At 36.1% G+C, this 15,531-nt stretch overlaps 1 protein-coding gene across 1 annotated transcript in view; it reads right to left on the bottom strand.

Moving 5' to 3' along the window:
• Positions 1-14,572: 14,572 nt before the first annotated feature.
• Positions 14,573-15,531, bottom strand: part of CAMK4 (calcium/calmodulin dependent protein kinase IV) — a 228,374-nt gene continuing 227,415 nt past the window's right edge. Inside the window, exon 11 of the mRNA XM_060091843.1 lies at positions 14,573-15,013. Within this exon, the coding sequence (XP_059947826.1) occupies positions 14,573-15,013 (441 nt within the window). The remainder of the gene's footprint in view (positions 15,014-15,531) is intronic.

Raw genomic sequence — 15,531 nt, 5'->3', positions numbered from 1 at the left:
GTACATTTCACTCAGTATATCCAAAATACTATCATTTCAACATGTAATCACTGTAAAAATCTTTAAGATAGCTTACATTCTTCTTTTATACTAATTTTTTGATTTCTGGTGTATAGTTTACTAATTTGGGCTAAACACATTTCAAGTTAATTTTAATAACTTTTAATAACACACAGTTCTATATTAATCTGTATATTAATTTGTCTTTCTATAATATGAAGTAGAGAATTTCATAGAATCACTCTCTTAAATACAAAATCTTTTCTGTTCTCTGAAGCCTTCAGTGCTTGCTAAACGTGGACTCCTTAACATTAGAAATAAATCAGTTGTAATTGTCAGTAAAATAAAAATTACAGCCCCAAAAGATCTTCCTTTGAAGATAATTAACTTTTCATAGGGCAGCTGATGAAATGAAAGAATAGAATCTGCCTTGTAGTTATGTGGTTGATTATTTTCTCTGGCTTATAGCTAGTTTGTATTAGAAACACGTGTATGCAGGAAACACTTGGCATAGTAGTGTTTTCAGTACATATACCTATTTTTTTAAGGAAATTAGTTTCATACAAGAAAAAAATAATTTATCATAAGTGATACTTCTGCATGAAATATTAGTTTATATTGATAATCCTTGATTAATCCTTGAAGTTTAACACAATACTCAGCAAAAATAATTATGAGAATTTAGTGTTCTGCAGTTATGTATAATATAAACTGCCAGAGTATTAAAGACAGATTGTTAATGTTAAAAATCTCTTCATTTCACTGTTCATTGAGGTTGGATATATTTGAAACTGTAGATTTCTATATGTAAAATTATCTCCCAATAAAAAAGTCCTTTCTTACTCTCCTCCCTCTTTCTTTCCTAACTGAAGGACATTTTATCAACACTCAAGTTGAATTAAATTAACCTCTCAAGCTAAAAACTCTGTAATGGAGGTTGCCTCTGGAGAAGATAGGAAAACATTGCACAATTTAAACTCCTAATGTCTATTGAGCTTTTAGGTATGAGTAATTCCCTTTGATGTAGATAAAAGCTTTACCTGTTTATTTAAGAGCACGCTAGCATCCTTAGAATCAGTTGTTAAAATCCAGTTTCTTTTAATTAAGTGGATACTGTAGCTATCCCAAACCTATGCATAAATTAACAGAACCCAGAAAAGCTAGGGGACTTGACCAGGTGTCCATTAGACCCTGTGTTGTATAATTACTTGTCCAGTCTATCTCCCATGCCTTTCTTATTCAAATTCCAGAAGTAGGGGATGGTGGGATCTGAGCTTAGGAGAAACATTAGATTAATCCCAGAGCACAGGAAATTGGAATTATAATTTCTGTATTATTTTGTTGTTTCCGAAGATTTACATGTATGGTTAAATAAAAATTCATCTCTTGCAATTCAATAAAAGCTATACTATATATAGATTTTATTTTTAAGAAGTTTATATTTCTTTTATGGGCCAATGTGTAAAGCTGGAACCTTCATTAAACTAATAAGAGCATGCATTAATATAATAAAATGTGTATTTATTTTAAAATTTCTATGAAATATATCAGAATAAAATTTCTAGACGCTTGTGTATTGACCATTTATACTATCTAAGTTGCTTTAACCTTATCTGAATTTAAAGTATGTAGTTTAGCTTCCTGAACTCTTACAAAAGAAAAATATAAGCTGGAAAATTAAGATTAACAATGCATATGCTAATCCCTTGCCAATGTCTCATATAATATTAGCCACAATACTGCTGAATTTTGATTTGCTGTTATATAGCAAGGATGATGACATATTCTGCTCTTACCACTGTAACATATAGGTAAGGTTTATTGCATACATTTTTAAATGATTGTACTAACTTGATTAGCAATTGTAGTGATGATTTCCTTTGGAGTTAAAAAAGGTGGAAGTAATTACAAAGGAACTGTTGATCTATATTATAAGAAAGCAGTTATGGATGCTGTGGGAGATATGCAGTAGAAAATATGACTATTAAGTGGTTTAAACAAAGAGAGTCGGGGATTCCCTGGTGGTCCAGTGGTTAGGACTGATTGAACCTGCTGAGGGTTCAATCCCTGTTCGGGGCACTAAGATCCCATAAGCTGTGCAGTGTGGCCAAACAAACAAAAAACAAAAACAAAAAAACACACAAAAAACAAACCAAATAGGGAGTTATTTTCCTCATTTAATGAAAAATCTGGATGTCGGTAATTATTAGTATTAGGATGTCAGGGCCAGTGTTTCTTCAGTTCTCATATTTTCCTCAGATATGATAGGTGACCAACTAGCCCTGGAAATTACATGTGCATTCAAGTAAAGAAGAAGCAGGGGAAGGCATGGTACTACTCATCCGTCTCTTTTATCAGGAAAGTAAAAGCTTTTCCAGAGCCTCCAATAGCTTTTCTTTCTAGTAGTCTGGGTCACGTGACTACCACTAGCTGGGAAGGCAAGTATTTCCAGCCTCTTGGAGAAAGGGTTGTTAATGACTCTGGCTAACCAATCGTAGCATCTCTCAGTGGGTCACCTCTGGAAAGTGTGTATAGAGCTCCTTTCAATGTCAATAGGAAAACGACAGACTCACAAAACAGAAATGAAAATAGCAAAGTAGTCCTTCACTCCTCCATGAAACATTAGGCCCCTTCCATATGGCAGATTCTACATAGCTGTCCATCACTGAGGTAATGAGGTGATGGAGCTTCCTCGGAAGGTTGTTAATTAATGGTTGGTGTCACATGGCATCCAATGTGAATGACTTATGTCTATAGTACACCATTTCTACTCCTCTGGAGCAAAGGGTCCACTATGGATGAAGACTTCTAGACCAGGAGATGACAGAAAATTGCTGGAAAACATGAAATGCAAATGTATCCCAGGAGATAGAGGGTGGATCCATGTTACTTGTGTTAGCTGTACAGGTGATTAGTGGGGTGTAGTATTCTGCCAATAAAAATTATGGAGGAAGCATAGTGTACAAATACCAAAACTGGCTTTTTACTCATTATTTGGATGGTACCGTTCTTTTTCAGGAGCTTTACCTTCCTTCTTAGGTTTTGCTTTAGTGACATTCCTCAAGTACAAGCAGCTGGTTTTTTATTAAAGGAAGTAGTCCAGAGATTGTGCAAAACCAGGTTGAAATAAAAAGATGTTTCATATAGTCAAAAATGGACTTGCAGGAGAGGTTTTTGTTTTCCTCTAGCATTTCCCTCAATTCAGAAGTCATTGTTTAGGTGAGGATTTTGGACCTAATAGTAGTTAGTAGCAAGCTGCAATTCTGAGAGTGAAGCTCACTGACATATTATGCCTTCCCCCCAATATTTCACACAAATGTTTGCTAACTGATTGGGTGGCCAAGCTCAAGAAAGACTTTTAGTTCCTTTTACAACAATTGTTGCTAACAATCAGCTTCTTAGGAGGGAACATAAAGGTTTTTCCCTTTCATTCTCAGGTGCTGCAGGTTTGAAAGCATCATAATGAAGGGACCACTGAATATCATTTGGCCCGACAATTCCACATTAGGATTCTTTCCTTAGGATAGATTTCCCCAAACTCAGAAAAAAAGCTTTATGTACTGTTAACTGAGAAAAGAAAAAGAATTGAGAATGGATTATTATGCAGCTATCAAAATTGTTTCTGAAGATTATACAGAAAATGCCTGCTGTAGTGGTAGGTTGACATAAAAAAGTTACAATATGATTAAAGTCTGTAAGAAAAAAATAATGCTAGATTTAAAAAAAGACAATGCTTGTCTTTGGAAGGCATTCTTATGGTAATCTACTTTTCTGTATTTTCATATTTTTATAATGAAAATCAATTTTTATATGAATCACTGGATTGACTTTGTATCCAGTGAATTGACTTCTCAGTCGTGAGAGCACTGGACTAGGAGATGGGCAACCCAGATCTCTTCTCAGCCACTAACTGCGATCTTAGATAAGTCATTACCTCTCTGGGTGTTACTTCTCTTTAATAAAATGAGCTTGTTGGGTTAAATGATTACTAAGATCCCCTTTTAACTTTGTGATTTTATGACATCACTGTATAATATTAAAAATGCTATGAAACTCAAAGTATAATGTTGCCTGAGAGAATGGAAAAACAATCAAGAATGCTTCAACTTCATATTTCAGATATAAGGAAAATGTCCATTGTGTCACTCTTGAATTGTGCTAACATTTCAAATCACGGAATGCAAAGTATTGGTGGGCTATTAGATGATTTATTATCATACCATACATGCAAATTGCTTTACAAGTTTCCCAGCAGTAAGGTGTATGCTTCTTTTGGCATGCTCTGACAAATCTGAATGAACTTACACAAAGCAACATTGGCCCTCACTAAGGTCAATTTCAACAGTCTCCCAACATCCATTTTGCCTCATGTCACATATTATTCCGTTATGTTCCTGGGAAACACCAATAAATGAGCATGTTTACTCATTTACTTGGGTTGTCTAACCTGAGTCCAAGAAGAAGCCAGTTGTCTGTGGCTGTCATGTTGTCTGCCCCAGGCTTTGGGCAGCTGAGAGCCAGTGACTCTGATGTGTCCCATATGCTGGAAGCAGGGACTGTCAGTCACTGCCATTGAACAAAACGGTAGCTCAGTCAAAAGCAAATGGGCATGATTTTGATGAATTCTCTGTAAACATTCTCTATATTTACATTTATGGCCAGGTCAGACTTACATGTTTACCTAAAAAATATTGTAATATATCTTTGTATTAAGGAGTCAATAGCACCATTTCGACAGGTTTTAAAAATGAAATGTTCACAGCTCCTTTTCCAGTACTTTTCAATCAGAAATTGGGAAGGCAGCCTATAATCTTGGCAGTGTAAACTGCAATATTTACACTTTTTCTTTGTCCTCCAAATCCTACATGCAGTTGTTTTTGGCTAATGATTTGCAGTCTAAACTACTGGAGATGTAGGTTTCCTGTATAGAGTGGTATTCCATTATCTAATTCCCCAAGCTGCTGTTGAGCTGCTTATGTCCTTTTAGTCCAGAAAACTTTCGACAACGCATCAGTACAGATTTCTCCTCTAGGAAAAACTAGAAAAGACATACCAGATACTGTCACCTAAGTGTGAAAACCCTAGTAAGAAGTATTCCTTTCTCAACGCCTGCTAAGTTGTGTTTTCTGTACTCCTACAGTATCTCCACGTCTTAACTCCTCTTCCATCACTCAGATGATGGTCAACCTTTGTCCCTTCCTTCGTTTCATTTGCCCGAATAATATAGCCAGTTACTAATCACAGACATTATCTGAAACACACAAAGTGGCAACACAACTAGAGGTATATATACTGTAATGATTATGTTTTTAAAAGTTTATTGAAGATGGATGTAAAATACTGCCTGCAATGAGTGATATAAAAAGGAAATTATAGAAAGGTGTATAAAGGTGCAAAAGGGAGAGATGGGGACGAAAGGACTTCACAGGATCGGCTTGAAGTTTGGGGAAAGCAGCTCCGAAGATTTTAAATTTCATTGTCTGAGGCTTAGCACAGGTTGTCTTTTGAAGTCTAAACTTTCAGGTATAATTCTTTCTTAGATCCTGTGGGAACTGCCCTTTCAGGTCAGATAATTTAAAAGGTTAAAATAACTGTGAAAGAAGTAACCTTGACGTAGCCTCCACTGGCAAAGCTTTAGCAAGTAGTGAGGTGATTTTCTAGTCACTGGGAGTTATTCAGATACTGGAGTTTTGCCAAACTTCCTCAAATAATCACTATCTTCTCTTACTCTGCTTTGTCAGTGGAGATCTTGCCAGTGCAGTTTTTGCTTTTAGTGACTGAAACTTTATTTCAACTGGTGACTTGCAAAAATGTCTTTGATGTGTTGGGTGATTTTTATTCTGCTTGGGGACACACCAAATTAGCCACATATGTAGGAGATCACAGAGGGCTACATGCTCTGAGGAAATGCTGCACAAATGTCTACCCAGAGTAAGAAAGGGGTGAAGAAGTCTAATTCAGCTTTGCACAAGATCTGATACTCTTATGCAGACTTAGCAACACTTCCCTGCAGATTTCAGTCTTTCACACCCAGCATTGTTCCTTCAACACATTCCTCCACTCTGCAAATTTCTCAGCCAAATGTTCTGCCTTCCTCCTCCCTACCTGCAAAGGTTCTCCCCATCCTTTATATTTAGCTAATGTTCCCAGGAAGCTTCCCTTGATCATTCCAAGCAAAGGAGAGCTTTTCCTGCTTTCCATCCCTGGAGGGCTTACTGCCTGCCTAGATTTAGCACAGGCTATATATACACTTGTTTTTTCTCTCCAGCGACAAAGCTCAATCCTAGAGGGTAGCATGGGTTTAATTCAACTCTGACTCTTTCATTGTTTTTTAGTGAAAGTTTACTGAGAAAATGGGTCCCTGGCATGCGCTGCTCCTAGAAAGCTTCAGAATCACCGAATCATCTCCTTAAAGCGTGCTTGCGATGTAGACCTAATATTCCCTAAACCACAGTTTCGTTTCTTATTCTGGGAGGAAAATTAGCTACTGGCTTTGGTTTACTCATTTCTAAGGGAAGCTGGTGCCCCAGATATTGAGAGAAATTTTAAAAATAAGTTTAGTCCATTAACAACTGCCTTCAAACTCTGAGCAATCAAGAAAAATGGGTAGGTGGGAATGTGGAATCCTAATCTACATTTTACCTTTTCCCTCTTCCATTCCGGTAAAGTCTCCCTCCTACTCACATCAATGAGAAGCAGGCAGACGATTCATCTCTTTTTTTCCTGAGTTCTATAGTGTATCCAGTGGCTACATCATATTGATTGCTGCAACAGTTTAAAGAAAACAATATATTATTTAATTAGAGTCATGATATAATTTTAGGTATTCCTAATAATAAGCTGATAATAGGTTTTCTACTCAATATCTCATTTGTAACCTTTTGGCTATAGATATTCAAAGTCAAACACAAAGGTCATGAATGCCTACATTCTCAATATCTGGGCCACCTGCTTCCCTTAAGGCAAATATTGTGGAATGAATAATTTCTCTGTGACAGAAATAGTCTAAGAAAAGGGCCCCTCTTGGATTTCTAAATATGCAAGAAAAGGAAAGCATTTGCTCGAGGCCTTCTCTTTCCGAAGAAATGAAATATATAACACTCAGAAAAACACAGGGATTGGAAAGTAGCTTTCTTACATTAAAAAGTTGGCTATTTGCCTATTTCCTGAGCAATTGATAAGCAAGTCATTGTCATAGAATGCCACATAATAAAGCATGTTATTTCCTAAAAATGATTAAATGAAAATCCAATTGGTATAAATTACTTGAAAATATTCTGAAGGATTCAGAACCAAAGGGGGCTCTCATTTCTTGGCTTACTAAGTAACAGCTGCAGATTGACTTAAATGTGGGCAATATAAAATGTCATTTACATGATTTTAAATAAAAGGATCAAATTTCTAAAACATGCTTGATGTGCTAGAAATCTTTCTAATTCCTCTCTCTTAAACAAGTCAATTCATACTCTAAACTTTTCTTTTCAGGAATGATGCAATTTTGAATTTTTAGTTCTGTAGGGAAATTTTACTGTTAAGTTGTACTTCCAGCAAAATTATCGTTGAGACCATCTGCACAGAAACAAACCTCTCCTAACTTCCTAAGAAGCAAATGGGATAAGAACCCTAAGCTAAGGAGAAGAAATCTGGAGTATGGGAATCTGTATTCCTAGATGTTACCAAAAAGGCAGGGTGCCATGAAAAACCAGGGTCATCAATTTTTTTCTGTAAAAGGCTAGATAAACATTTTAGGCTTTTCTGGGCCATACAGTCTCTGTTGAAACTACTCCACTCTGTCCTAGTAGCATGAAAGCAGCCATAGCCAATGTATAAATAAATGAGCATGGTTGTATTCTGATAAAACTTTATAAAACAGGGTTCTGGTGGATTTGGTCCATGACCCATAGTTTGCCTGACTCTTGAAAACTGATCTTTGGAGATTTAACTTTATTTCCTTGGGTAGTTATATGGAAATTACTTTTTAAAAATGCACTTGTAAATTTTATGTGTATATCACAAAGACCATAGATAAAAGAATGATTGGCATTCAAATAAGAAAGAGTATAAACATTAGCCCCAACTTGTTTACTAATAATCCCTTTTGTCACCTGTCTGCTGTTCCCACTCAGTAAACTCAGAGGACATTTTAACATGTCAAAGGAAACACACAGCAACATCAGTCGGACATGGAATGCACTACTACTATTATGTTGTTTGGACCTAACTACTTAAAAATGGGCATGTTAGGTAATTCTTTTGGCTTGGTAGGTAGGGGGTCATGAAAATATTACTGAAATTAAGGGTGCATGAATATAAACATTTTGGGAACTTCTGAAATAATAATCTTGAAAATAAAAATCATACTCATGAATATGCTATTTGTATGCTACTGTATATTAGCTGCATGATAGGCTATAAAAATAGGTCAAGTTAAAAGGAGGCAGTTATGAGATGACAGTTGTCACTTTATAGTCAGTCTTACTTATATCCTTTACAAACCAGATTAACTACCATACATGTATCAAGGACTACCATACATGTATCAAGGAAAGGACAAAGAAAGGACAAACTTAGTAAATTTTTATCATCCACAACTGATTGTCAGAGTGAGGGAGTGCTTAGGGAAAACAACAGCTTTCAAAAATTCTAATATGAAGCCTGTTATATTTGAGTAGCCCAAAATAATCTTTTAAATGGAAAATAAATATTATATAATCTGACTGAAGATTAAGTATCTGTCATTTTTAACACAGTGAATCACAGAAAAGACTACACAGATATAAATATTCCATATCCATGGGTATTCCAGGTCAGTTTTCAAAATGTGCTGAAAACAACTAGTTAAGAAGAACAGTATGATTTTGCTGACTTAGCATTGCTGTTTAGAGTTTCAAACTAAATTCTGGGCCACCAAGGACTCCATATTTCTTAGACCAGTCTGGGATACTCTTTCCAGGATCTTAGAGGACTTCAAAATTCGAGAGGGCAGCTTGATGGCCATAGGGATGGAAGAAAACATTGATCTGGGATAAGTGGTAGCAAACCAAGTCATGGGAAGAGCAAATGATTTTTGAAATCTCATTTTCCATTACTGACTAATGGCACTGTACCAATATTCAAACAGTATCCTGGAAGAGGTGTTTCCCATTTGGCTCATTTGAGCTCAACCAATGTCTGATTCCTGTCAAGGACTCACATGGTCCACTCTCATGGCAAGGCTTCCTCCTTGTCCTATGTAGACCTCTGGGCCAGGTGACAGAGAAAAGACAGAATCTTGAAGGAAGTTAAAATCACACAATCAAAGCCTCTAGAGTACACCACAGAGAGTGTCTGAAAATTAGAATTTTAAACAAGCAAACATAAATTAGTCAAGTTTGTTATTGCTCTCCAAGAAAAGTATATAAATGGTTGGGCTATGTGAGCTGAGACTATATTATCTGATCTCAGGTGATATTTGAAAGTAATGATGACAAAAACTGGCCCTTAACAGATCAGGATATAGAAAGAAGAAATGCTGAGCTTGGTTACTATGGGTGGATAGCTGATATCTCTCCAGTGATCTTTTAGGTTCTTTTTCTATTTGTCAAGGAGCCAGAAACTCACCCTGAGTTGTGCCAGGGGAAGAAAAGAACTTTGAAAAAGTTTTATAGAAAATTATTGGTTACATTTCTGCTTAACATGTGGTTATGAATATTATACCAATATTGAGATTATATGTGCATAAATGTTTAAAAAAAAGTGAAGACACACACAGAGTCTAACCAGCAAGCAGTATTTAACCAGTAAATGCTCAAATGTTAGCAACGACCTTGATCAGAGACATATCTATGCTGAACATTAAGGAAATTTAAGTATGACCTAATAGGCAGTAATTACAAGGATATTACAAATCCTATTATGTAAGTAGATGTCGGAAAATTTTGCACCAGCTAAAGTAGACCTAGATAACCAGACTGAATACTCTGCAATGACAAGTAAATTACATAATGGCACTGTAATTATGTAATTGACTCTTCCCAGTATATTTATGTCAATTTATGTGGAGTCAGCCTCATCAAGAAAAACCTAGTGCTGATTCACTTTTTTGACTTGTTTTTGCATTTGCTTTGCAAAGACAATCTTAAAACAGAATAAATGATTTACTGATTTTATCCTTTGCCTTTTTTGGCATTTACTTCTTTTATTTTCTGATTTGAAATGCAACCAGATGCTTCTGTGAAACAACTGAATTATGAAACAAAATGACTTTCTCTAAATTTTCAGTCTACAGGCAATCTTCAAGCAGTTACCTTTCATGTGAAACTGGAAATAGGGATTGCTAAACATTCTAAATTACAAAACATGTTTAAAATACTATGTAATTGAGGTCACAGTAAAAGGCAAACTGTTCTTTTCTTTTAAAGTCTGCACTAAAAATGGCTATAGAACCTTGAGGATTATTCTAAAATAGCAATATGTAAGAAAATTCCAAAAAGTCTTTTGAATCCATGTAATGGCAAAGTTGATTAAACTCTTCTAAGGAAATATAAAAAATGCCAGCGGATGGTCATATTCTCATTTTAGGGATAACTGGGGTGATATCATCCTCATCATACAGTCTTTATCCTGCAAATTTGGTATATTTCAGGAGATTTCTATAAAGAAATATTGCCTGCAATACAAGGATGGTGTCCAGCCTTGTTGGTGGCCAGGCCTACAAAATCCCACTAAGATTCTGTGTGCAGTCCTTCCTGAATGAGGACACATGGTTCGCCCACAGAAGATTTTGGTATGTGAGAACATGATTGACTTCATGGCAGTACTCAGGAGATGCTAGCCTGTAGTCAAGATTCCAGGGCCCAAAGAGATGAACTGTAGCCAACAGACAACTTGCCAATGCCCAGGAAAGTTCTCTAACAGTCATGCTGGGAAACACTTCTCTTCTGAAGCACATGAATAAGTAGACGTGGCCAACAGAGTTTTTACTCATTTCAGTCTATGACATTTCTGAAACATTTTCTTTTTGGCCTCCTACCAACTCATCAGTGTGGAAAACTGAGGCAGCTCAAATCTAAGCATAGAAATTTGTGTGTCATTTTGCTTTGAAAGTGCTCTAGACCAGCGCTCTTCTAGTACCACTGTAGCCACCAGTCACATGTGGCTATTGAGCACTTGATGTACTAAAGGTGTAACATAATCCTTCTTTTGAAAACTTAGTACAAAAATAAAAAATTTAAAAGGTCTTGTTAATTTTTCATATTGATTATGTATTGGAATAATAGTATGGATATAATGGATTAAAATATAGTTAATTTTACCAGCTTTTTTTTCTTTTTAAAATGTGGCTAGGAGAAAATTTAAAATTACATATGTGGTTTGTATCATCTATATTAGGCAGCACTTGTTCTAGACAATAACTTCTACAACCATATTATTCTAATTTCTACCTTATTTATTTGTTCATGGGACAAATGAGCTCTTACGGTTTGAGAAAAACCACTGGGATTCCAATTAGACTTTTTAAATGGGAGAAATAATTCAAGATTGTCCTTCTCTATGGCAAAACAGTCTGGTTTATGCTATGTACCTGAACTTATCTAAGAACAAAAATCAATAATGTAATAACTGTCATCTCTAAAATGCAAAATGTATTGTTTGCTGAAATTCCCTTAATTATTTGCTTTGTGACTATATTGTCAATTAAAGGAAACATTATGAAATAGTTCATCAAATTAAGGTTCTATCTGCATTAGTCTACTGTTATAAATAAGTAATCTTTGGGATAGATAATATATCCCATTTTAACAAGCAATATAAATGTTTACTGTTTTTTCAAAAATGTTTATTTAACTATCCTAACTTAAATAGCATCTCTGTGAAATCTTAAGTTGAATCATTTGGCTGAAATGCCAGATTTTTGTGAAGCTTTGACTTGTTTTCCACTGAAATAACTAACTCAGTCACTTAGGCATTATCAGGACTTAATCTTTAACATACAAGTCAAAATTTAAAACTCCTGCTGATTTTTAGAGTGCAATTTATGGGTTAAAAAAGAGGAAATTACGCTCACACCCTCACAGGGAATAGGCATGTGTACTCATTTAAATGGGTAAATTCTTAAACACACACTGGCCTTGGCATTTGCAGTGCTCTTCACACTACACAGTCTGCGGGTCCAACCACTGCAGTCAGCCCTGAGTGTTGGGATTATATAACCACTGCCCTTGGAACAATATGGAGGTGGGCTGGGAGGGACAGCCTATTAGTTTTGCCACTTTCCATTAAGATTCCTTTCCCTCTCTTCTTCCCTTTTCCAATATATGGGACACTTAACATATATGCCTCACCATATACACCTGTTAAGTCTTTTTGGGAAAAGTATACCAGGCAGTTGGTCTTTTAAAATAGAAATCTTAATGCTTAGGGAAGAAGGCATTCTTAAAGGTTGAAACTAGTGAGCCCCTTATAATAGCTAAAATGGAAATTCTGAGAGAATAAAGAAGGAAGGAAACAGTAGAGAAGAAGATAAGTACTCTCTACTAATTAATAAAGATAAAATGAAACAAAAAATCTTTCTCTGAGTCCAGATGATGTGCCCTTAAGGGCTTTTTTCTCCACGTCAGTGATCTGTCAGGCCCCTATATTATGGAAGACAAGAAGTTCTACCTTATTTTCTTCTCATGAGAACAGTAGTAAAGGAAGTTTGCACTTGGAAAGCAGAATGTCTCCAAGGTCCGACAGTCCCCAGAAACCAGAGGTTTAATTTAATTTTCTAATTTAATAGTTCTGAGGAAGAGCCAAAAGAATTTAAGATCTCTATTTTTGAGGAGGATTTTTATGTGACAGTCATTTTTATCCATAATTTTGGCCTGAAAATAATCCTTTTTTAAAATTAAGGAAACCTACTAAAATATGCTGCATAATTAATTTGATAAAATGTTCATTTAAGCTCAAGCTAGAAATAAATCTGAGGTATTTGGAATTTAACTGTGATTTTTTTTTTTTTTTTTGCGGTACGCGGGCCTCTTACTGTTGTGGCCTCTCCCGTTGCGGAGCGCAGGCTCCGGATGCGCAGGCTCAGCGGCCATGGCTCACGGGCCCAGCCGCTCCGCGGCATGTGGGATCTTCCCAGACCGGGGCACGAACCCGTGTCCCCTGCATCGGCAGGCGGACTCTCAACCACTGCGCCACCAGGGAAGCCCTTAACTGTGATTTTTATAAGGGAAAAGTGTTTACATGAAAACCAAAGAAAAATATTTTGAAAAAAATCATGGTAATGTATTAGGTCTAATGTTACAGCTTCTCAAGAGTCTGATTTGAAATCAGTGTTTTTTTTCATTGTTTCTTTTTGTTTTTGTTTACTAAAGTAAATTAAAAGCTGCATTGTCCTACATTTCTGGACATGGAAACTTTCAAAAATACATTGTAAATTATGGGTGCTTCCATTCCAAGTATGAGAAAAAGATATACTAGCTTTTCATAAATATCTTTAGTCCATAAGCCGTATATCTAAATAACCATCAGTTAAAGGAAAAAAAGGACTTTTATAAAAACAAAGGTTTCCTTACTATACTAAAGTCAGTAATGGATGATCTTACAATGGGATATTATTCCCACTCTATTCAGACATTTTGGCACCAGCCTTTGGTGTAGACTTTTCTAAATATCTGAACCTTGGTAAGTATAGAGTTTATCCATAAAAGTGTTCCTATCTTTAAAATTATACAAGCTTGTGAATAAATTCAATTTTATCTGAAAAATGACAAGGAGTCAGTTTTTATTAGACTAAGTCCCAGTCTAATCTCCTTTTCTTCACTAAATTTCTTTATTCCACCCCTAAGTGTTGTCCATAAGAAGGACTTCTTGTTAGAGAGTAGGTGAAGGAAAGAATAAATTCCTCAGCGTGAGTTTGTAAAATAATTTTTTTAGGACTGTAAAATGGAAGAAATTTGTAATAGAATGTTTTTGGTTATTAGTAATATGGTGTGTATAAATAAAGACAAGATAAAAAAAACATTCTGCACAAAAGCTTTAGGGGCATATGGTTTCATAGCCCTTAAAGCATGCCTCAGTTTCTTACCATTATAAGTGGATTTTTTTTGTACATACCATACAACTATAACCTAACCATCTCCTTGTAAACAGTTTGAACACATTACTGAAAAGACTGTGAATGTCATGGGAATACATCTTGTAGCTCTACCTAGCATTAGCTGAGTAACAGTCCTTGTAAAGAAATCCAAAGGGTGTAGGCTGGCTAGGTTTTCAAAGCAAAAACAATTTGTTACTATTTACTTCAAATGTGTGCTACTGGTCCCTGAAAATGTATGTTTTTAAATGTTATGTTGTGTTTACTTGCAATTTCAAATTTAATTCATCAGTAGGTATTTGGTATCCATTACATACCATAGAAGACACTATTTTTTCATAAAGCAGTCACATGCATTGAAGTTAGGATTACCAACTGATATATATGTATTTTTTTGCACCTTAAAAACAGAATCACTATAGTGCATATCATGCTTCCACACCTTCCTTGCTGAAGGACAAAATGCATAAAGTGCCAGGGTTTGGCTCCCAGGTGGAAGGAAGCCATTTAGTACTCTGGCAGGATCACATCATTCTGCTGAGCTCCAAATTCCAGAGCAGGGTTTTCTTGCCCTTCTTTGGGGGCTGCTGCTTCCTCAACAGTCTTCAGCTTTTCCTCCACTAGGCCCTCCTCTATTTCTGGGTCAGCCTCCTTTATCCCATCCTCTAATGCCTCGGGCACCATCTTGGTGGCCTCAGCAGCATTTATTTCAGCATCTTTAACTTTCTCTATGGCCTGCACCTTCATCAGCTCAGTCTCTGCCCCCTCAACTGCCACTTGGGCCCCATCTCCTTGAATTTTCACTCCTTCTGGAATAGCTTTAACATCTTCATTGTCATCTTGTGTTGGAGATGGCTCTCGGCTGGCCTTCTGGCTCTCCTGGATGCTGCCATGGCTGCTGCTGGCGCTTCCCAACCGGGAAGAGGCCACCACGGCCTTCACTGCTGCCTGATTGGAAACAGAAAAGTGTCAGGTGTTACTTTCACTTAAAATCCCAAATCAGAGCTCAATTTCAATTTTGCATTTAAGGAGTTGGTTATTATATGTTAGTGTTTGATCTTTGAAAGTATATTATTCCAAGATTGTCTAATGAAAACTTGTTTGGAGAATGAACAGCAAAATATGTGTAATCTCAAATGAGCATATTTAATCATCTGGACAACCAAAAACCTGAGTAAATGCATTTTCCCATGGATTACCAATATTCAAAAATTGTAGATTGTGTTTCCCAAAGTATTTGTTTCATGGGACACTAGTTCCATGGATGTTAGTAGGCACTATCTAGATAAAAGAGTTCCACAGTCAACTTTGTTTGAGAAATCCTGGGTTAAGTCAAGGTTGTTTAATCTAGTGTATTTCAAATTAATATGACCATGGAACCCTTCAGGTTTATTTAGTCCATATCAGCCTGTAAGCGATTGCTGAATAGAACACTATTTTTGACCCCCCAGCTGTTCTCTGAGATC

This window comes from Mesoplodon densirostris, chromosome 3 (assembly GCF_025265405.1).
Source record: "Mesoplodon densirostris isolate mMesDen1 chromosome 3, mMesDen1 primary haplotype, whole genome shotgun sequence".
Lineage (NCBI taxonomy): Eukaryota > Metazoa > Chordata > Mammalia > Artiodactyla > Ziphiidae > Mesoplodon > Mesoplodon densirostris.
This window is presented reverse-complemented; position numbering and strand designations above follow the sequence as displayed.